Here is a 24218-nt window from a genome sequence, read left to right as displayed (position 1 = left end):
TGGAAAACTTGCAAAGAATAGTTTCATAGTGATTTTCCTCAGTCAGTATATATTATGTTCAATGAAAAGATTCCAAAATTAAATAGGTAAAGTAAAATCTTTTGTGTTGCCTTAAAAAGTGTATCAGTAACACATTACTGTTGATGTGCCACAGTCCTTCACCTCAGGGGATTTAACTTGTAGTTATTAGAACCAGTGTTGAAGGTCTGTGTGTTCAGGCATGCTATCAATGAGACAGATAGCTCAACAGATGGGGAGGTTATAAAAGTGGGGGCACTCTGAACTCTTTTATCCAGGCACAGAGGGAGAAAGTGGTGTCAAAGGGATTACCCAAAATAGCCCAGCCGGTGTCTTGACAACAGCGATATGATGCAGAGTTACGTGAGAGATGGATGGGAAGAAGGCAAAAGGCATGTTCCATCCCATGTCAGGCTTTCAGCAGACATTAACAAGGGGTTGCATGAAAGGAACATGCTTGGTTTCAATGCAGAGACATTTAAGTGTTTCAGGTATATGTAGGACCCTTTGAAAGTATAGATATTCATTTAACTTTTAGTCACATCACAACCACAATGTACAAAGTATTATTTCACAGACATTTTATATGATAAACACAAAGTAAAGCATATTAGTAAATGAGATGCAAAAAACATACATGGTTTACATTTTTTCTTAACTAAATTGGAAAAGTGTGATGTGTAGCATGTTTGTTTTCCTGGGTGTGTAATTAAATTCCAGTATAAATACAGCTGTTAGAAAACATTTAAGAACAAACAGCAACAATGAAAGCTGTTAAAAACATTGTTGAATATTAAGGTATTTCTAAGACTTTTTAATCCACACACAAAATACTAATGTATTGTTCAACAAAGGTATTGATCCAGTGGTGGGAGAACGAATACAAACGTATTCCACACTTTTCAGATTTTGAAACTCATTTATCCTTCCCCTTTCATTTCACAACTCGGCACCTCTTTAAACCCTCTATGATATAAAACCATTAGAATAATAATAACAGAAGCTCTTCGAAGGGGGTTGCAGGTATTACTTTTGTGGGGGAGATAACTGGCTTTACAGTTTGTTGGGATACACAGTGTTTAATTGTTTCACTGCTGCATTAAAAACTGACATGGAATGCTTCCATTTTCAATATTTAGTAAAACAAAATTATATTATGGGATGCCCAATGGTTCAACACGTGTGTTGAACCATTGTGTTCCTGGTATTCTCCAAAAAAGAACACCAGGAACATGTATAAAAAGTTCAGCATTTCTGTAGTTCTCACTTTTGCTTTATTATCCACCACAAAATGACAAATTCGCATTGTGTTTTACTTCAGCCTGTTTGATATGTACATAAACAAAGCAAGTGGGTAGAATGTAAAGTAGGTATCTTATTGACATATTTTGTAATTAAACTATTTAAGTACTGGCATTATCCTTTTTAAAATAAACTTGACAGTATTATTCAAATGACAATAAGCCAATCTGGTAAACAATTTCAAATAGTATAACATCACACATAAAGCAAAAATCTAACTAATGCGGGTGTTTTTTTTTTCATTAGTTTCCTAGAAGTACTGAACTGTGTATGGTACTTTTGTGCTGAACAGGAGTTAAAAGGATAACTCTTCTAATATGCATGATTTTCAATATACACTACTGCAGCTTGTAACTGATACCCTTTATATGGTTACCAATTTATGTCGAGTTGTTTCCTTAAACTTCAGGGAGAAAGCAAAATTTATGACAGATTGTGTTAATAAAAGGAAATACCAAGTGCAATATTTACCAAGTACCTTATGAGTTTAAATGAGCCGCTTCTGTTCTTACGTATTTTTACAACCATTAAAGTCTTTACAGTATTCCACCAAAATAATCACAAAAATTGACCTGATAAATTTTTGGTTCAAATAAAGCTCAGATGTAATAACCATAAACAGGAACTACAGGTTTTTTTAAAATTTTCTTTCAAATCTAGTAAAGTTGTTGTTCAATATCTAACATTTCAATCTGCAAATCTGAATGGAGAAAATCTGGATAATTTGGCAATTACGAATGTTGCCTTGATCTCCAGGTTTTTAGTAACTGTAATAGTTATAGGAAAAGTATTTTACACAATGTGTATATCACACAGTAGCCAATCATGAAACAAGCAATTATATTTTGGCAAAAGTCATCATCAAAATTGTCAAAAATAATCATCATAAATTTTACATCAAATATGATGATACTTGAGTTATTATGAATTTAAGGTAACTCTAAACAGGTGGCGGGCTAGCTTTGATTTAAAGGAGCTCAGTGTTTCAGCTGTTTTGCAGTTTTCTGAAAGTTTGTTCCAGATTAGAGGAGCATACAAAGCTAAATGCTGCTTCCCCATGTTTAGTTCTGGTTCTGGGGATGCAGAGCAGACTAAAACCAGAAGATATGAGAGGTTTGGAAAGTGGATACAACTACAGGTCTTAAATGCAATTTGGTGGTAAGCCATTCAGTGATTTATGAAATAACAGAAGTTTTTTAAAATCTATTCTCTGACCCTGTGTAAGGACTTTAGAACTGGGATTTTTTTTTTCTGTTTAACTGAATAAAGTTAGCCAGTACAGTTGTATACTCTGTAATATAACACCTCTGTCTGTCCTCTAACTGAATATAATGCTTTCTAATTTCTTTCAGTAATTTTTCCCCAGGAAGATTAACTTTGAATAAGTAAATTTAGCAGGACATATATTTTGTCAACGTCAACCACTGCGCAAAGCCCATGAAATAAACTGATTTCCATTGCAAATGTTCACTAGACAGAGGAAGACTCTTTTCACCTGCCGTTTGTGTAGGACAAAACTGCCCAGCTTATCTAAGCAGAAAAGGGAATATTCATTCTAAATAAATATAAACAGTTAAAATATTATTATGGTTTTAAGGATTACATGTATGCTTTAAATGTAACCCTAACCCTAACCCTGATCTATTGTGAGCTCGTGGCTTACGCTCTTGCCCGCTGTGCTTCTGCGCCACGCCAGTGAAAGGAAGGCGGTCAGACAGAGAGCGCGTATGGCGGAAGGAAACACGAACCTACGAGCAGCAAGGAGCTATCACTGTCACACCCCCTTTTTTCTTTGAGCACTGCAGACCTCAGCCGAGTCAGATACACTGAGAAGCTGGTTTCAGGAGCACAAACTCCCCCAGAGACGGAAAGAAACTGGCTTTTTACACATTCCCACCATTCTACCATTTACATCAGGAGAACTGAATGTGAGGCGGCGGGTGCGGACCGATAAAACTCCGACCGGTAGGTGGTATTTTCTTTTCTTTCCTTAAGGAAAGCAAAAATATAATGTATTGTTAAATAATAGGCTTTTCTTTAAAAATAGATATCGCGTTTATTTTTATTATTCACGCAAGGCAGTCACTTGATGAATTTTTGTCAGATTTTTTTGGCATGTTAGATTTTTGGGACAAGTGAAACAACAAAAATTTCAATCTACCATAGCAGAGTGTGTTTATTTTATGTACACGTTATGACGGGGTGTTGTGGCAATAATTAGCCTCCATGGCTTTAAAATGCCTCAAAGAAGAATTTTTGAGGCATTTTAAACCATTTATAGGTTTTGGCATGCCCCCTAAAACGATTCATTCAGCAGTTTCCACAGCCTGATCACTTGAGGATGCAGTTGAGAGCTTCAAGAAAATGGGCTGTTTATTTTAACTAGTTACATGGCTGCTGTTCTTGGTGGTTAGCCCAGTAAAGAATGTTGTGATTACAGGCTTCAATACGTTTTTCCTCCCCCTACAGAGAACAGTTTTAATCCTTAACCAAACCAACCAAAAATTGCATAAAATGCTCATCTTCTTGGGTTTCCCCATGTCCATGCTGAATCTGCTTCTGGAGGAAAACATTTGAAAGCTTTACTCATCCTTAGGCAGCAGGATATGGTCTTGAGGTTGATCCTCCATGGTAAACATCATGTGCACAAAAAGTACACACAGAGGCATTATGAAAGGGTGTGCCTGGCTCATTGAAATGGCACAACTCATTTAAGTTTTTTTTTTTTTTTTTTTTTTCCCACGTATGCACTTTGGAAGCACATATGGAATATTTCAGCTTGAAAGGGAAACTGGTAGGACTATTACTACTATAATATTCACCATATTTGTGCTATTCTTTAACAATGTACCAGTGATTTCATTAGAGGTTGGAATTTTTTTCTTGATCAGCTTATTGGATTTTAGCAAGATGTTGCAACTTTGTTACTATTCTTAAACAGAAAACCAAAAATTGGTATCAGTCAGTAAAAGCCTTAATCTCTTGCCGTTTTTGAAAAAAAAGACATGCATGCTTTTTCTCCTCTTTTGCCTTTGATTTTAAATTAAAAACCAACCAAATTAACCAAAGACCTCAGAAAGAACTTGATATTAGTATCTTCTAGGAAATGATGACTGATGCAAACAGCTATTGTAGAGGAAATAATTACATCCCCTTTTCTTTTTTTATTTATAGTTGCAGAACACATTATTTCCTTTATGGTGAAAGAATTTGGTTAAATACGCCAATTATGCCACTCCTAAACAACCACAAACAACTATGATGTGTATCTGGCATTATGCAAATACACCAAGCCACATAAAAGCAAACAACTGAGTGTGCTTTAGAAACATATAGAAGCCATAAATTTGACAGACTGTTCCTCACAGACCAAAATAGATTGGACCTTCAGCCGATGAGCTCCACCTTCTGTGCAGAAGAGGTCCGCAAATGTGGTGTTGACAGACAGCTTAGGGGTATGTCAGTGTAAGGATGCCTCTGTTACACTCACAAGGGCTTTAAAAAAACTATGTAGCAGCAGTTAACTCTTGATTATTGTCATAAAAATGAAAATGGATTGTAAAAGATCCGCTCGTCTCACTGCAATCTGAATGTTGCTGAGGTAAAGGAAGATTCTGACTTCTTTTTTTTTTGAGTGAGACTCCTGTTGATCTCCCAGTTGTCTATCTTGAAGCTACTGTAACTCCCTGAAGAAAAGAGAATGTCAGCTGTTCTCAGAATATCATTAATTTCCAGCCAAGGGAATGATATTGTGCCACATGCAATCCTGTCAGAGGCTTTGTTATTTATTAACAGCTCCAGCATGTACTGAAGCATCTTCAGGGAATACAAAGAGAGTCTGCTACATTTCAACAGCTAAACATTGTGCCAGTGACAGTTGCTGTGGCTTTTCTGAAATAGCTAGCAGGGTGTCTCAGGGGCACATATAGATAGCAAATGTGATTCCAGCTGCCACTTTGGCATCCCAGTCTTAATGATAGGCCGGCTGATTGAGTGGAGCGTTTCTCCTCAAACGCTTTGAGAGGTATATCAGGTTGCAGTGTCATTGTTGATCAGAGCTGTTTTTGCCCTTACATGAAATAAACAGCTGATGGGGATTACACAGCTGTTCTTGTCTTCTCTGAGGGGAATCCTAATTAACTGTGTGAATGTATGTTAGCGTATCTTGCAGAAAACAACTCTGTTTGACTTTTCTTCAGATATGACATCTCTGACAGTTCATTGCTTAACTAGCCACTCTGTGTTTTAGACCTGCTTTTCTAGTTTCACACCTTCTTCCTGTAAAGTTATTTTTTCCTTTTTTGCATTTGCATGTGGCTGCATCTTCCTTCTATGTTTTTATAGTGTTAATGACAAATATAGAAAAAAAAACTGACTTGACAGTCAAATTCCACTTGTGCTTTTTCTTCAGAGGAACAAATGATACTGGGAAAGGGACAGCATTATGATAAGATCTGAGTTCAGATATGGGAAAAAAATATGCCCTTAAATTAAAAAAAATGATTCTCAATGAATGATTCTTAGATATATAATACAAATAACTTAAGCAATTCTATGTCAGTGTGATTATTGGTGTCTGAAAAAGAAGTTGTGAGTGATGAAAGACCCAAGCTCTCCAAGACCTAAAATCTCAGTGACCAGGCTGCCGACCACACAGGGAGGAGCACCAAGGCAGCTGCAGCCTGTTATCAATGGAGCAGTCGGACTGAAGCACTGGCTGACGGACGTTTTGAAACCTGTTGTTAATGCTTTAGTTAGCATAATAAAGTTGATCAAGCTTCCACACAATTAGATAGAGTTGACAAGTGAGAAAATGGTTATGTTGGGTTATAAAAGTTGTACAAGTGGACTATCTGTAGTTTGGTTACGGTACCTGAAAGAAATTCAAATGCTTCTGCAGCTCTGTTCTATGCCGACTGTTAGTATGCAGAACAGGTTAAGAATCAGACTTTGCTCATGAGCTACAACAGTCAATACAGTCTCTTTTGAATTGTGAACTTTGGAAAATATGGTGAAAAAATATCTAAGTTATCAGGGGAAACCCAAATTTGTAAGATCAATAATTATGATCATAACTTGTGTTGCAGTTTGCAATCTGTGTAACATGAAATTGGCCTTGACTTCAGTTAAGTAGCAGCAGTGACTTGGATTTGTGTGTTGTTTTTTAATGATTGGATTCTGGTTCTATCCTTCCTAAAGGGACTTGATCAATACCCAGAGGTAATATCTGGGATTTTATCTTTACATCCCTGTGAAAACACTTAAGCCAGCTGACTCTGGATAATTTACGGCAGTATAAAAGTGATGCTTCACATAGTCTAATATGTTGATGTGTTTGCACAATTGACAATTGGAATATTTTAATATGGTAGCACCTCCATCAATCCATTTCCCTCTCTAATCACACCACATTATGTTCATCTTAACATGCCTGTTAGCTGGCAGCCTAAATGATCTTGTATATTATTATAGAAGAGAAGGACATTTTAAAAAACAATGTATTAGGACAACCAAAAAGAGTTTTTGTTTATCGGTGTGTGGAGTAGATGTATGGAATGGATTGAATGATGAGTTAAAAAAAGTATATATATAAACCAGCTCAAAAAACTGTTTAAAAATGAGCTTATTAAAACACTCAACACTATAATATGAGTGTTTTAAAGTCCATAAATGCTATTGCTATAAAAAGCGTTCAAATAATTGTACAACTAAAGATGAGAAAGTAAGATTAAAATACTTAAGCCAGCTGACACTGGATAATTTGTAAGAACAATAATTATGATTAATCATGCGATTAATCATAATTAATGATTAATCATTAATCATATTGATTAATGATTAGGGATAATATCCCATTATTATCCCAGAATAATAATGGGATATTATTCTGGGATAATATCCCATTATCCCAGAATAATGGGATATTAACTGGTAAATTCCTATATCTTAAGCTTATTAAATGAGTGTACTATACACCAAGGCAAGTTTTTTAAGCACTTGTGATTTATTTTTGGGAATGTCAAAAATAATGGATTGTTCTTTGTTGGCAAAATAAATACATTCTGAATAAAGTGTAGAGTCTGTTTATGATTTGCTGTTGCACAGTAAATAAATTGATTGGCCATAATACTGACAAACATGTATGTATGTATATATATATATGTGTGTGTGTGTGTGTGTGTGTGTGTGCGTGTGTGTGCGTGTGTGTCAAGAGTAATGATAACATTTGTACTCTTATCAAATTAATACCAACTGTAATCAATAGCATATTGGTAGGAAAACTGTCAAAATGGTTATCTGTTTTGAACAAGAGGCTAGTATTTTACATTAATAAATAAGATTAAATACATAGAAATTAATAGATTGACCTTGACCACAACACTGAAGGAAAGTAAAATGTATTAGTCTTTTTAAGTAAACCATGGAAACACACAGTGTTTACACAGGACACAATATCTGACTTGTTAGATGTTTTGTGGACCTGGGTAATTTATAGAAACTATTCCCTCAGCCCATCACTGATCATTTGATGCAGTCTTACATTAAGATTAGTAATTTCATGCACATCATCTGTCATTACCAGCCTGTGCTCAGTCATGAGTTCAATGCATAAGTGAAATACATCGGCATCACAGGGAAAGTCCTTGAAACGAAATTCTTCTGTACATATTTCCAGCTTTGTTAGATTAGCAGATTGTAAAACATTTGGAACCCCATACAGGTTGGGAACACCATGCATTAATGTGGGAGGACCATGAGCAGCCCGAGGATTATTTGTAGATCGTATTCGATGGTCATTCCATGCATGGACAACTTGTTCCAGCTCCACCTGTTTGATTAAAAAATAGGGGAAAATAAGTCTTGTTATTTGTAACTTATTTCAAATTTGTGTGCTGAAAGCAAGAAGTAAATTTATAGTACCTGTATTGTTTGTAGGAAACAAAACTGGATCAGTGATTTGTCCAGAAAGTTGTCAATAAAATAGCCAACGGCTTTAAGCTGGTTGAAATGGTCCATCCAAAACTGGGCACATTCACTTCTTAAAACGCACCACCATCGCTCTATCCTTTGATTTATTCTGAGATAATTTATTTTATTTTTTCTACACCAAAGGTGCTTCTTTTTGCAGTCTTCTCTCCAGAGTCCGAAGACTTAATTTAACATTATGAATTTCTTCCAAAACTCGCAACATTTTAAGATTAGTAAAACCACTTCTGAAGTATCTCATTCTGAAGTATTGCTCAATGATATTGTCAATATCCATTTATTTCTATCTCATATCTCAAACTATAAGGCCAACTCAAATTATCTCATTGAAATGAGATAATTTAGTTTATTTTTTTAACACAGTGGTGGAAACAGGCTTCCTTAGATATCCTTTTTTTCTATTGATCAATTAATCATTTGAAAACTGGATTGTCCATTTATTCATGTTTATCAAACGTTGAAATTTGTTGAATTTGCAAATGATTCTGTGGTGTGAAGAAATATTTGGTTCTGAATGGCACAAAATAAGATATTATTGAATTATTTCAGTACATTTTCCAAAAGCATGGCAAGGCTCAGTGTGACAGAATTAAAGATGTACAGATAAATAAATGTGAAGTTTCCCTTTGAGTAGACTCTAAAGTGTTTCATAATCTAGTACAGGGCAGATTGTTCATGCTCATTTGTTTATGAGAGGAGTTGATTAGTGGTGTATAAATGATATAAAAATGGGCAAGAGCAAAGGGTGAAATTACATAAAACAGACCAAATGATGATTATAAGCACAGGAGTCCATAAAAGATAAATTGCTGATATACCTCTTTGTCAGATAGAAATGCATAAATTAGGAAATTGGCCATTCATAATGCAAAGGGCCACATCTGACTGCCTGTCTTGAATTCTGCAGTTGGATAAAGAAATGGTCTGTTGAGGCTCTTCTGCAGGAAATTGCTCTTCTCGAGCCAAAAACAACAAACCTCAACGCAAAACAGGAGGGGAAAGTTAACTGAGCATGAGCTGGAGGCAGGAAACAACAGAACCATTTCAGTTCTTTACCTAAAAAATACCAAGAATGCACAGCAGGACCACCATGCAATTGTGTGTGACGCGCTTAAATTCCCCGTCACGTGTATTCTGCAATATCCTCCCTCCAAAGTCCCTGAAGTTGGCTCTAATAAGAAGAGATCAATTATTTGATCCCTGGCTTGCAATTGTTCCATTAAAATGCTCCATGGACATTGGCAAGAAATAGAAAGTCTTACTGTACTAAAGTACAATTTTGCGGTCTTAAAGGGAAGCCATGAGATAAAACTTTAAAGTTAGAAGTTTGTACAGACTTGTTTGCTTAGAGCATGCAAGTTCGGGAAAACTACTCTCTGGTATCTAAATAGCAGATTATTAACTAACAAGAAATCACTTGGCATTACCATGTAATGCTTGTCCACTGGTGTGGTGAAGGGACTGTTAAACATTTACCTGTGACCTTGTCAGACCTGAGTTTAACAGTAAAGCTTTAACCTAATTTGATGAGATAAACAAAACACCAAATTAGCCCTCTTTATCCCCATTCTGTCAACTGTCACTTTGACATTTAAAATGTCCAGTAATTTGCATTACTTTCTTTCATATATCTGTGCAAAACAGCTCACCACATCTGTAAGCATTTAACTAGCCATTCCTTTCACTGATTCACTGTTGAAGAAATAAACTGGTTATTTGCACACATTTACTTATTTTTAATAGCATTTCTACTGGTATTTGCACATCTCTTTGAATGCTCTGTTTTTATCTTGATATATTATAGGTAGTCTGGTGTTTTTAATGCACAAATACATATGTACTTAAAAAGATGATCCTACTCAGTTTCTTGTTCCTTGGATCTGTGGATGTTATTTCTGATAATTGCACTGTATTTTATGTTGCAATTTTGTACAGTGGATTTTTTCTTAATTTTGTTTATATATTTTGATGAGGTGTTTTTTTTGGTGTGATCCTACATGTTTTGATGTGGTGTCACTTTGCAATTGTTACACCAGAATCTCCCCACTGTGGGACACAAAGGTATATATCTATTATTTTATACGTTTGCACCAGTATTTTAGAAATGGACAATTTACAGCGTCAATACAAGTGGCCAGGCTGGAGAGATCTAATTCATATATATAAACATTAAATGAATGCAAATGATGCAAAATACATCCAGCATCTCATATTCCAAGTTTCGTAGACTAACAATATAAGGAGTCAGATGACTGACAGGAGACGGCCCTCTATGCAAATGATCAGCAACTAAATAAAACCACCTCTGTTTGATCTGCTCAACACACTGCCTTCTTTCTTTATCACAGCTGCTCAACATGGACCTCAGATCATGCTTTTCACATGCAACCTGGATGATTGAAAGTTTTGTTTAAGGAATTAAATCTTCAAAAATTCTTTATTTTAATTTTGCTGGAACTTCAGATTTGAAGAGACCTTTTTAATTAACTTTACAGATATTTTATTTAGAGTGTCCTGATTTCCCCATCATCCTTCTGTGTGACAGTTTGAGCACAGCAATGTCCAGGTCGACAAGATCCATGTCGAGATCTCGGAGCCGTTCAAGGTCCCGGTCAAGGTCCCGCTCGTCATCACAGTCCAGAAGTCGTTCCCGGTCCAGGAAGCACCGATACAGGTATGAAAGAGCACTCTTGTGTTTGTGGTGAAGGTCATATACCTTTTTTTCCGTGATTATTGAATGTGCTGACATGCTATTGGGTTTAACATATTATGACCTGGTGAAGAACAACCATGACATTTAACTACATGAACGAAGAATGCACTGATTTAAGTTTAATTTTAAGAAAAAGAATCACAAGAAGTGTGCACAAAATTTTCTGATACCATCTTTACCTTTTATGTGCTTGAAGTTTTATATTCTGTTGTTATTTATGTAATAATGGCAAAATAATTTGAATTTGTAGCTTTTCTTGTTATCCGGATATTGAATTTCTTTCATGCAAGACCCGAATTTCTTAGAGTATTTTCAGAGCACGACTCCAATATGAACAGAGCAAGAGGAAATTAATGTTTAAGAGGGAGTTCAGCGGCTGATAGAAACCCTTAGTCAGGCCCAGCTGCACTGGCATGTCTTTGAAAATTATCTGGAAGTTACTTAAACTGATGGAATAATCTCAATATTTGTCAAGCTTTAAATTTAAAAGCTAGTGTTTGTCTGTGCTCCCTGAGCAGAGAAAGCTGTGAAGCCCAGTCAAGAGGGTGAGCTGTGTGTGCCTGGAAGAAGCTGTGAACCTTCACTGATGCATTTGCTGTTTCTGGCAAATGACTGTGGCACTGCAATAAAAAGGCAGGGTTGCTAATTTCCTGGCAGCGCCGCAGCTTGTATTAAAATTAGCCTAAAGAAGCGACATGGAAGGAATCTCATGCTTTATTCTACCTCTAGCCACCATAACACGTGCAAATAAGCTTTAACAAACAGGAACTGAAAATGGATGGATGAAGTTATATATTTACAGAATTAAGTCTGATACATATGTAAACAAACATTCTTTTGAAATATTTGTGTTTATATATGTAAACTGTGTATTTTCATTAAAATGCGGAGAAATATTTTCTCACATTGTTTTACTGCATATATTCCACATGACAACCTAAAACCCCCACAGATTCAAAAAAACATCTAAACTGGAGGGTTTTGTGTGAAAAAATGTGAAATTGTGAAAATATTTTTGTAAGCTGTCAAAGTTGGTAAAATGCTCTCCACTATGAACTCTCACCTCTAACAATTTTATATCCCAAACACCATCACTTCAGTCAGCAACCAAGTAGGGGGCGGGGGTCACTTACTTGAAGCATTAAGAAGATCCAGAAAACATGAGAAGTTTTGGTGGAAAAAATATTCTTTCCTAACATTTTAAAACGTGAGGAGCTTGTGAGTGGCACACATAGTCAAACAAGGATTCAAGTAGTTTTTTCTTTTTTTCTGCCTTTATATGGTCCATGTGACTCTGCTGTGCTCCACCACAGCTGTCCAGAGTATCTGTAGCTTGTAAAGTGTGCAGTACTCCTCAGAGTGCTGCCTTCTCTCTTTCGTTCTCTATTGCAATGACAAAACATGTAGGGTGAGTTAAATTCTTTTACAGATTATATGGATTCAGAATGTATTTGCATGTTCTGTGGATCTGCTCTCCTTGCCCATTTTGACAATATGCTCTACGGCATCCTGCATGCGTTTATTTGGACTTAGATGAATTTCAGGAAAGTTTTACTTATTATAACTCTATAGCATTGAAAGCTTGGCTGTCACTTCCAATTCTAGTAGTATAAAAAGGTTACAAAAATATTCTGCTGATTAAATCTGAGTCGCTCAAGAAAACTGCTGTCTGTCTAAAATGTACAACTTCGTAGTCTAAAATATACTGCTAGAAAGTTGCAGACATAGAGTAAAAAAGTTGTTTCATCTCAAAGAAACATGTTTTGCATGAAATGACTGCTTTAGGATATCAAGAAAGGGATAGAATTATAACCTCAAGACTGTGTTAAAGCTTCAGGTTTGTGTGCTGCACATTTTGAAATGCAGCAGAGCCCCCTTGTGGACATGCCATGCTCTGCAGCATTTCTTAGAGGAATTTTGCCTCTCTCCTATTGGACCCTCTCTCAACATGAAAACACAGATGTTATGTACCAACATGTGTTTTGTCACTTTTAGCTGACACACAGCTGGTAGACACAACAAACGTTTAGTACATCCTGCAGTTTAAAGTTTTATGTTTTCATGCCAATGATAAACATCTTGAGCCTGTTAAACTTGTTATTTGACTAGCTTTACTCATTTTATGTCAGAGCTGTTGTCCTTAAGAGTATAGATATGTTGGTCAGCAGTATCCAATTTATAAATATAAAGTTTTAATGTGCTAATATATAATTTTGTTAACTTGGATTTCTGTAAGAACTATAAATAAAAATATCTATTTTTCTACTCTTCAAGCAAACTTAAACTTTAACTACCTTAAGAATAGAATGTTTATGTAAAAATAAAAACAAGGATTTCTGAAAAACAGCCCAACATGTCAGAGTAATATGTCTGTTTGCATCACCCCCAGGTTATGGTATAGGCTCGCAGTGGTGCCCAAAGTCGGTCCTCGAGGGCCGGCACTCTGCATGTTTTAGTTCTCTCTCTGGTTTAACACACATGGATCAAATGATGGCTTTATAGATGGCCTAAAAAGAACATTGACATGCTGCAAAGGTTGTTTCCACCACCAGGGAGAGAACTATAACGTGCAGGATGCCCACCCTTGAGGACCGCCTTTTGGCACCCCTGGTATAGAGGAATTCATAAAGATAAAACCTCACTAACCAGCTTTACAACAGATCTCCTTTTTATGATAATATCTGTTAGGAGCTAGTGCTGTGTGAATAATCTGAATTTACAGATTTTAGCTGACTCTTTGCACACTCAAAAGTGTGTTGCCCATTACATAAGATTATTCAGTTACATTACAGGTGACTGTCACTCAATAAGAAGCGTAATCATTTTGTAATCTGAGCCCCTGGGCAAGACTCTTAACCACAAGTTGATTACCAATCCATATATTGGTATATAAATGTGTTTATGTTTGTGAGTACAATTAAGTTAGTGTGGTCCTTGTAGAGCACTTTGAGTGGTCAGTCATGACTAGAAAAGCTCTATAGATAAACCTTAGATTAGATGGGTTGTTAATTAGTCAGGCCATCAAAGCCTGCAGTCGGCTGAATAAGAGACATTCTCTTATGCAGAATAGAAGAACATGCCTCTTATTCTGCGGTGACTCAAAAATAAGGCTATTTTTGCAGCACTGCAAAGGATGTCATCTTCAAAGCAAGTTTAAAAATACAGAAAACAATAAGTTCAATGGTATAAGAAAAAAATGCCAATGGAACCAGTACTTTGTAATGATATTCAATAATTATTGACCCAAAACAACTTATCTTTCGGACAGTTTTTTTCACATTTCATGTGTACTAAGATAAATAATTGGTTGCGCTCCATTTATTTTCAAAATGTGTATTTTGTGTAAGTTGTGGAAAAGTACAGTTTTTTTAATTTTTCATCCATCTGATCAGGAGTGCATAGCAATATGTAGGGTATGGGCAGTGCTATGCTAACTTATGATACAGATAACTCTTGCAAATTGAGCCTATCAATTCATATGGCCATTTACATAACAATAAAACTTGGGAACAGCATGACAGAAATTCTTGTTTTTAAAGAGTGCTGGTTCATTCCGATCAACAGAGCAGTTGTTTTTCTTGTCCAAATCTAGCTTGGAAAATACTCCCAGCAAACCCATCTGTCCAATCTGTTTATTAAAGAGTTCAAAATCTTTATTATAAGAAAATGTTTCTACCTATAGCTTTTTTTTTATTTTTTATTACGACATGCTGTCTTTTCTCTATACTTCTTTATAGCTCTAGGTCTCGGTCAAGATCTCATTCTCCATTTCACAACCGGGAGAAGAAATATCCAAGGGCGTACCAGAACAACAGAGAGTTCAGAGGGTATCACCGTGGCTTTCGGAGGCCCTACAATTTTAGGGGCCGAGGAAGGGGCCACTTTAACCGTGGACGCTACCACCGTGGGGGTGGTGGCTACAACAACAATAACTTTCGTCCGAACTGGAAAAATTTCAAGCAGTACCCTCAAAAACAGCAGCAGTATCAACAGCAGTATCAACAGCAGCAGCAGCAGCAACAGCAGTTAAATCATTCAAGAGGGCGATCACACAATGTGCAAAAACGCTCAGGAAGTCCCCCTCATGGTCACTCTCAGCAATCTGACAGATCGTCCTCTCCCTTGTCCAGACACTCACAGCATTCTTCTTCCTCGTCACACTCCTCCTCTCCGAAAAGCAAGGCAGCCTCGCTGCTGAATAATCAAAACACCAAAGATGTCAAGGAGAAGCATCTGACTTCCAAGGAAGTCCAAAAAGGAGGAGGGGGAGATGACGAGCCACTGGAGCATGTTGGGTTATTGGCAGGAGATGCTAGAGAAGGTTCAGGTTGTGGGAAAGCTGGGAGGACCTGGCACAGCCTGACAGACTGCAGTAGTCCAAAGAAAAGCAGTGCCCCTGTCAACACTGAAGCTAATGTTGGACAAAGCAACCAAACTGTTAATCAGTCAAGTCCCATCAAAATCACAAATGACACCAGGAATGGCTCTCCTATGATGGAGGTGGCATCAGGTTCCTCCTCAGTCAGAAAGGCCTCTAATGATGGTCTGAATCCCATGCTCTCCAGCTTTGACTTCTTCACCACTGAGGAATACCTGGATGGAGATAAAGCAGCCCTCTCCATTGCTTTTAAGAAGTAAGGCTCATTTTTTAGTTTTCTGCATACCTTAATCACACAAATTTATTTTGTTCCGTCTACAAACTTGCAACAGATTGCATCGTTTGATGAGGTTTAAGCATTTAAATGTTTCATTTAACCTGGTTTTGTTCCATAGATCAAATGCATACTTTTTTACTAATTTGAGTTTTTTTTTTTTTTTTTTGCATGCAATGTTTTATCTCTTTTATTCCTTAGGTTTTTGGAGGAGCACACCAAAAAAGCTAAATCTGCTTGGGAAAATGGCAAAATCAAAGAAGCCAGTGATGTGGAAAATGAAAAAGGAAAATCGAATGGGAAAGCTTCAGTAGTTACCTCTGACACTTTCCCAAAACAACGCCAGGAGGACACTGACAGGGAGATGTCCCTGAGAACTTTTTTGAAGGCCTCCCCATTTTTGTCTGCTGAGTTGGAAGATGAGGATGATGAGATGATCATTAAGCCACCTTTAAAATCACTCCAGAAAGAGTGGCAAAATGGAGATGAGGCTTCAAAGCCAAAGAGCAAGGCCACTCATTCAGCTCAAAAATTATTTGAAAGGTGGCAAAATGCAGCTTGTGCACAGTTTGGGCAAACAGGGGTTGATGCCATGGTAAGGGAGATGTATCTCAGTGGAAAACTGGATAAATCAGAAGCCACTGCTGCTGCACTTGGTAAAAGGGAGCCAGCAGGAGATTTCAAGGACCTGTCTTCAGAAATGAGCTTTAAAATAAGGAAGACAGCCAAATCTCCCTCTTTTCAGTGTCTTGAAACACCACTGAGGCAAAATTCTGACAGAGAGTTGTTTATGGTCAGAGGAGAGGACAAGCCTCTTACGTTAAAAAAACAGGAACCAAAGTGCAATGTAAGAATGGATTTTCTAAGAGATGACCTTATAAGGTGAGTGTCCATAAACAGATTCAAGTATTATGTGTTTGACTGATGAATGTTAATGCTCTCTGAACAACTGGTCTCTTTGCCATGGTTTGAAATTTAAATGGTTTCAGTCAGAGACGTGAACTGCAGGTAAGCCAATTTGGTAAAAGGGTTGTGGTTGTTCTAGTTGTTGTAACTATCCCATGCAAATAAATTGTGTAAGCATAACATTATGACCACTGGCAGGGGAAGTGAAAATGACTGTCTCCTTGTGGCTCCTATTACTAAGTGGCAACTAGTGAACACTTTGTCGCCAAACTCGATGTGTGAAAAGTAGGAAAAAATGGAAATACATATGGTTTTGAATGGGTGTTACAAGGGTCAAATTGTGAAGGCTAGATGACTGGATCAGAACAGTGCCAAAAGTGCAGCTCTTGTGCTGTTCCTGGTCTGCAGTGAACTTAAAGGGTCTGCTATTAATGTATGATGTCAGACCACTTTCAGGTATTTAGTAGAGCCCATACCCTAATGAGTCAGGTCTGTTTTAGAAACAACAACCTAGGAACCAGCTCACGGTTTGGCAGATGGTCAGAATATTATGGATAATTACGATATATAAGGAAGATCTTTTATAAAAATACATATGCATATCTCAAAAGTAATGGCAATTTTCCATTCTGAAAGGTCAGTATACTTTGGGGAGTTTTTCTTATACCCAGTAACTTCACAAACTTCTATAGTTGTCATACAAATGGTGAAAGAACCTATAAAACAATGATTTGAAATAAAAGATTAAAAATGTTTTCATTTGCATTTTGAATTGCTTATAGATTTTTTTATTTAACTTTTACTCACAGTTCCTTTTTTTGTAGACTTTTGTAGTCAGATTCATTGAGCAGCCTTGTTGTAGAGAACAGCACTGATTGACTGCGCTGTTGTCATTTCAGCTCTTCAGATATTTTAGCTGAAGAGCGGCAGTTGTCTCAGGACTTGGTGCAGTCATCGAAAAAGCATCAGGAGTTTCGCTCCATCTTTCAACATGTTCAGGCTACTCAGTCACAGAGAAGCCCATCTGAGCTGTTTGCTCAACACATTGTCACCATTGTTCACCACATCAAGGGTGAGTCACATGTCTGCTCTTTATTTTATCACAGTTTCTACAACTTGTACAAATTTTTAAGTAATAAAAATAAATGGGCTCCATTTTTTCAGAATTTTACTTGAGTCATTGAAGTTCAGAACATGATGAAGCAACAATGAGATAAGAGTACTGTAACATATTTAAAAGGAACATAAAACGGCAATGGTCTTTGTTGAAAAATCTACTTAGGAGACTTCTCTGGACACACAGTACAGGCTGCATTACCCATCACAACTTTATAAACCCATACAGCCATAATGGATTGGGTTGAAAGGCATTGGAATCTATGTGATTGGATTATACTGGAATGAATTGGGTTGCTTTAGATTGAACTTTCTTGTCTTGCCTTGTCGTGGACAGACACAGTGAATTGAAATAAATACCCATAGCCTCTTCTGTTTGAACCTTTACCCTCTCAGCCCAGCACTTTCCGTCTTCTGGCATGACTCTAAACGAGCGATTCACCTTGTACCAAAGGCAAGCAGCAGAGAAGGAAATGATGAAGCCAAGAAAAAGCCCAGAGATACACAGGTAGAGTCGCCTATTGAGTGACCCTCTCACCTTCAGTGTGCTGTGGCTTCACGTCCTCTTTTAACAGCTGTCAGGTATTTCTTTCACCTTTCCTATCTGATAAACAACAGACTTTCATGGATTTTTGTCTTTTTTTGTTCTCACACTTGGTGGACGTCAGTTTTGTTTTCTGACAGTTCTTTTTCTCCTTATTCCATTTTATGTTGCTTTCTTGGTCCAGCATAACTTGCTATTTATTTGGTGGCTGTTCTAGTGTCGACCACATGCAATTTAGTTTTTTTGGCCTTAACTGTGATTTCTTCCCACAGGCGGATTGATGTTTCACCAAGTGCTTTTAAGAAACACCCTCAGCTTTTCGAGGCGATGAAAAGCTCAGAGGATGGGACTTACAAGGTGACTGAACACTTTGCTGTATGACATTTGTTGGAAAAACTGCAGCAGACAAGCAAGCAAGCCAGATGCCTTTAGACTGCACCCTCCTGAAGCCCCTGGCTTTCCATGAGGGAAGATGGTCAAAGTCTAAAAAAAAAAGAAAAAGGCACTTTGGCCTTTTTGTTTGTTGTATCACCTCACATGGTGATTTGTTTGTATTGTGGGCACAAGCTTGACTGAGGCTAATAAAGCAATATGGTCAGGAATGGATGTGCCAAAGCCTGTCCAAAGGACTCTTAAGAAATGTCTTTGTAAGTATGCTCTAAAAAATAATGAAAAAAATATTAACAATAACAAAAGAGAAACTAAAATAACCAATATTACAGTGTATTTGCAAAAGTACTCGTATCCTTTCACCTGCTCCACAATTTTTCGCATTAAAACTTCAAACCTTCAATGTATTTTATTTGTTTTTTATGTGATTGACCAAAACAAAGTAGTGCATAATTGTGAAGTGGAATGAAAATCATATAGGAATTGTTTTATTGTTTTATTTATTTATTAAAGTCTCTGGAATATCTAAAGTCTGGAGACTTTAGATATTCTGTCTAAACATCAAGTGATCCTGCAGCAGATTTTAAATTAGATTAAGGTCTACACCTTTCTTATAAAACTAACAATGTTTTTGGATTAACCATATCATTGTGGCTCTGGCTTTGTTTTAGCATTATTGTAGGTGATGATCCACCCAAGACTTTGCAGATTAACCAGTTTTATTTAAAGATTTCACTGCATATATCCACATAAATCTTTCCAACAATACCAGCTTCCATGCTCCTGCTGTAGAAAAGGCACTTCAACAGCATGATGCTGCCAGCATCATATCTTAGGGTGAGGGTAATATAGTCAGGATGTTTGTTTTCCTCCACCCATAGAATTTAGCAAGTCCTTCAAAACATTCTGGTGTAAAAACCGATTTTATAGCATGTGCCACTTTTCTTTCCACTTCCATTTTGTGATCATTTGTGTTTGGTCACAATAAAATACACTGTAGTTTGTAGTTGAAACTTTTGCAAAGTACTGTAAGCACTTAATGTAACTGCACTTGGTTCCACAGTTTCCTTTTCAATGTGCACTGACACATTGAGTCAGCTTGCAAATGGGAAATGCAAACATTGCTAGGTTAAAGATGAACTATTATATTTGGAAAAACAAATTGAACAGGTTTTGTATGACTTGTGCATTTACACTGTGATTTCCTAAAGCTTACATAAACTTTTAGAGTATTATGTGGTCTAATTGGATCAAAGAGGTTGAATTGGCATAAAGTGTAGTGTTTTTTTTTTTAATTATTTGTATTGGATTAAACAGAACCACAAACAGAGCCTGATTTAGTGTGAATAAATTGGGTCAAAATTAATCACGATTATAATGAACAGAGTTGTATTTATTTGGATTCATACTTAAGTTGTATTTCTGCAAAATGACTCATGAAACATTGCGGAACCAGTCATTTAAATTGAAACCCCACCTTCCATATAAGCACTGTTGTCAGTTCATTGTATTAATATGATTAAATAAAGTGAAGTTTGTTTAAACCAATACATTTACCAGACAACTTGCTCTCAAAGCACTTTGAATGTGGCAATCAACATCAGGAAACAGTGAAATATGAAAGGTGGGTGAAGTGTGGAAGACATGCTGGTGCTTTTGATGCCTCAAGATTCATAAAAGCACAACAAACTTTGACTAGAAACAAGTTGATTTGAAAAGGTAATGGACTGTGGATCTGAGACAAATCTTAACCCTTTTCCAGCTGATTTCCACAATATATTGAAAATGTTAAGTCAAAAGCTGCTAAAATAAGTATTCCTACTGATTGGACCCAGCATTTGCTGGTAGTTTCATTCTGAAGTGGCTTGATCTTATTCAGGTCATCTGTGTGTGAATGATGCATTCCTCCCTTCCCCTTTTTCTCAACATTTAGTGGACAACCCATTGACTGACAACAGAAAGACAACAGTTATCTTGCTAATCCAAAGTCTGTCCACGATGTTCTGTTCTCTGTTTCGATTTGCCCAGGACGGTGGGGAAAAACTAAAGGGTGACCCAATGGATCTTCGTTTGGACATAGAGCGTCGTAAAAAATATTCCATGCATGACAGAGTTACAGGAGATTCCCAAGATTTTGGTCAAGAGAAATCAGAGAAAAATTGCTCAAAATACCACAAGATATCAAAGTACGTGCAGATACCTTGTATTTTAGAGTTGTTTAATTCTGGTCATGTAGGCGACATTTTATGAATTTGTGGATGTTTTACTTCTTTCTGCAGAAAAAGTGTCAGGAAACGCTCTCGCTCCAGCTCATCCTCCTCTTCCTCATCCTCCAATTGTCAGAATGATGAAGATTTAATGCATGGGAATTTAGAATCTAAAGATGAGATCTTTAGCAAGGCACGGCTTGGGCAGAGGGAACCACCTGGAACAGTGGAAGTAGCACGGACACAAGAAGAATTTGTGAGTTTATTTAGCAGCATGGCTTCAATTATTGTCTCAATAACAACCATTTCATTTCTTTGTAACTCAAAGAACAAGTCAGCCAATCACAGCGCAGTTACTCAATGCATTTAACCAATTAGAGTGAGTGTTACTTGCAGAATTTAAAACTGATCATCAGAATGGAAAAGACAGGGAATTTAAGAGACACATTGTGGTTTTTGATGCCAGATTGACTGGTTTAAGCCCTGCTGATCTGCAGGAATTTTAGGTTCTCTTTAGGTTACAGGAAATATATAGGAAAGAGACAATATCCAGTTGTATGGATGAAAATGTGTTGTTGATTTCAAGAGTTCAATTGATTCTACAGAAGAAGGCAATAAAAGTTGTAGCCACTTGAACCAACCAAGGTATGGTGCAAAACGCAATAACAGAAGAACTCAACCATTGAGACTCCTGGCAGCTAACAGGAAACAGAGCTCCAATTTGCATAGGCTCACAAACAAATGGACAGTAACAGAATTCACATTGCTTTCTCAGAAATGCAACAATTGGTATATGATCGAAATTTGGAGTAAATAACATGGAAGCATGTTATTCATAATACATGGTGGTGAAGGTATAATAGTATGGGTGGATATTGTCTTGGTACATTTTGGGAATTATTCAAATGCAAATCATTCTTTTTATGGCCGGAGTCTACCCATCTTCTGATGCCAGTAGGATAATTCACATCACAAGCCTCAAATTATCTTAGACTGGTTTCTTTTATAGGCAAAATCAGTTTATTTTGCTCCAACAGCCTCCACAGTAACCAGATTTAAAGATTTCAATACGACAAAACAAGTGGAGAAACTCAAGAGTCTACACCAGTAACATTAATAAGATTATAATTCTAAAGGCTCAACTGGGATTAGCAAGGTGTACCTAATGAACTGGCTAGTGGGTGGCTGTTCCTCAGCATTTGTCCAAATTTCATCTTTTTTTTGTTAACTCCAGAAAATCCAAATCCAAAGAAGAAACTGGAACAAAAGCAGCCATCAGGAAAACAGCTCGCACAGCGACCAAGTGAACATGGCAGTAAACACAAAAAATGAAGACTGGAACTCAAAGTTCAGCCCCCAAAGCAAAACATACTTTATGGTAAGAATTCCTCTGTTTCTAAAGTTTATTCTTCCAGTTTCTTCACTATTTTCATTACTCATATCTCTTTGTAATATCTTCTTTGCTTCCTAACTTTTGTAGCATGATGAGAGAGGCAATGAAGCTACATGGGTAGAAAACCAAGAGCAAGGTCGGGGAACCGTTCCTCCTGGAAGGACACGATTCATCATCCGCAAACCCACTGGGAATGCTTGTACAATTAGTGGGAGATGGGCTGTTAATAAAGAGGCAGATCAGGACCACAAAGTGGAACAAATCAATGGACAGTCTTGAACGATGGAGAAATCAGTAGAAGATGAATAATCAATGGTGTAGAATCCATTTATGCATCAGCTAGAATGGATTGATGCTGATTAAAATATTTTAAGACAGCAGAATACCCTTCTTTCACTGTACATTTAACGTCTCCTGTTTCAGGTTGCACTTTGACTATTAGCACTGTTTAAGAAGGTTTCTTATAAACATTACGTTTAAATTTCTATTTTGTGAGTTCTTTCATGCAGCCTTTTTATTGCAACATTTAATTTCTCATTCAGGCCAATGAAATCTTCATTGCTTTTTTATTGCTTGTACAATTTAGTCAAATTGTCTTTGTAAAAGCAGAAGTACATGATTTAGGAGGAAATATTACACTGCCAGTACTTTCAACATAATAAAAAAAACCATCTTGTTTGCAAATAACCAGAGATGAACATCATGTGACCTTGATCTGACAATGGGACCAAACTGTGCAGGGTTAAAGCTTAAAAAGCACAGTATCAAGGCATAACATCCAACCAATGTTACACTTGTCTTTCTTGGAGTACTGAACATTTAACATGAGAATAATGGTTTCAAATATTTCTTTACAGTTTGTTTTGGTTGATCTTAAACACTTGGGATTTGCAAAATAGGTAAATTAATTCCAGTTTATTTAACTGGGAAGACTGGCTTTTTAATATGATGGGAATAGAGGAAATAGTTTTTATTACTTAAGTCTTTCATATATTTCTATGGTTTGTGAATGTCTATTGAATCTATAATATCCAGATATGTAATTTGCGTGAACTTTGCTCACTTAAATATGATAAAAGCAAGCAAATTTGTCCTGTCTGTAGTTTGTAACAAACAAAAAAAGATTCAGTGCTTGAATGAATGTATTAGTTCTGTGGATTGTGCCTTTTTAAAGTTTAGGATAAAATTCACTGGTCTTACATGTATGTTACAGGCCAACTGATTTTAGATGACAGTTTGACTGGTTAAGGTGTTTTTGTTAAATAATATTACAGTTTTTTCTGGTTTTCAATGTAGTTTTTTCCCCTCTGTGGTTCTAAATTAAAGAGACTGATTACCTAAGTGAGTTTGTTGACTTGGCTTATTAGAGTGAGCTTATGTAAAGCAAGCCTTTATCAATTTAAATAAAAAAATCTTCCAGGGAAGAACATTTAATAGAATTTATAAAAGTTTAACCTCTAAATTTAATCCATTTACAATGGATTGCTCTCAATGTGAGTTGTTTATTTTAGCAGTGTTACTAAAGAAAGGAACAACATAAATACAGTTTACACATTTAACAGAAAAATATATATTGAAGTATTCTGAAATTTTTTTACAAATGTGAATGATGAAGAATAAATGTGGCTTGGGTTTTTTGCTCATGGAGTTTCAAACAACCGGAAATAGGACAATGCAATTCGGGGCATAACCAGAGAGTAAACGGACAGAAAACCGCAGCCAGAGTTGTTTCCAAATATAAATTTGATCAGTTAAGTAAGGTTTTTACTTTTTGTGTACTTTGTCAGTACAAAATGTCTGTTGAGGTATGCAGACTGCTTTAAGTCAACCTTAAGCAAAATGGAAATTACCTGAAAAAATGTGAGACTTGCAAGGTACACGATAGTGTAATGTCGGCTTTTCTGGCTATTTTTAATGGAAGAAACTTGCCCAATCATGCTGTTGAGTGCAACAATGCTAGTCAAAACCGGTGCAGAAATAGCTAGCAAAA

The 24218-nt window shown here is 36.6% G+C and overlaps 1 protein-coding gene across 2 annotated transcripts; it reads left to right on the top strand.

Annotated features, from left to right (window-relative positions):
• Nucleotides 1–3086: 3086 nt before the first annotated feature.
• On the top strand, nucleotides 3087–23569 carry thrap3a (thyroid hormone receptor associated protein 3a). Of its 2 annotated transcripts, XM_044118058.1 has the most exons (11): nucleotides 3087–3285; nucleotides 10853–10981; nucleotides 14758–15654; nucleotides 15874–16554; nucleotides 17478–17650; nucleotides 18091–18202; nucleotides 18511–18595; nucleotides 20657–20814; nucleotides 20908–21091; nucleotides 22070–22213; nucleotides 22316–23569. In XM_044118058.1, the coding sequence occupies exons 2-11, from the start codon at nucleotides 10866–10868 to the stop codon at nucleotides 22505–22507; spliced, it is 2742 nt and encodes a 913-aa protein (XP_043973993.1). In that variant the 5' UTR covers nucleotides 3087–3285; nucleotides 10853–10865; the 3' UTR covers nucleotides 22508–23569. The 2 variants fall into 2 exon arrangements, with proteins under 2 accessions (XP_043973993.1, XP_043973994.1); XM_044118059.1 differs by lacking the exons at nucleotides 3087–3285; nucleotides 10853–10981 and adding an exon at nucleotides 12274–12428.
• Nucleotides 23570–24218: the final 649 nt, after the last annotated feature.

The sequence above is a fragment of the Gambusia affinis genome, linkage group LG05 (assembly GCF_019740435.1).
Source record: "Gambusia affinis linkage group LG05, SWU_Gaff_1.0, whole genome shotgun sequence".
Classification (NCBI taxonomy): Eukaryota; Metazoa; Chordata; class Actinopteri; order Cyprinodontiformes; family Poeciliidae; genus Gambusia; species Gambusia affinis.
The sequence above is the reverse complement of the archived record's forward strand: the minus strand, read 5'-3'. Positions and strand labels throughout refer to the sequence as shown.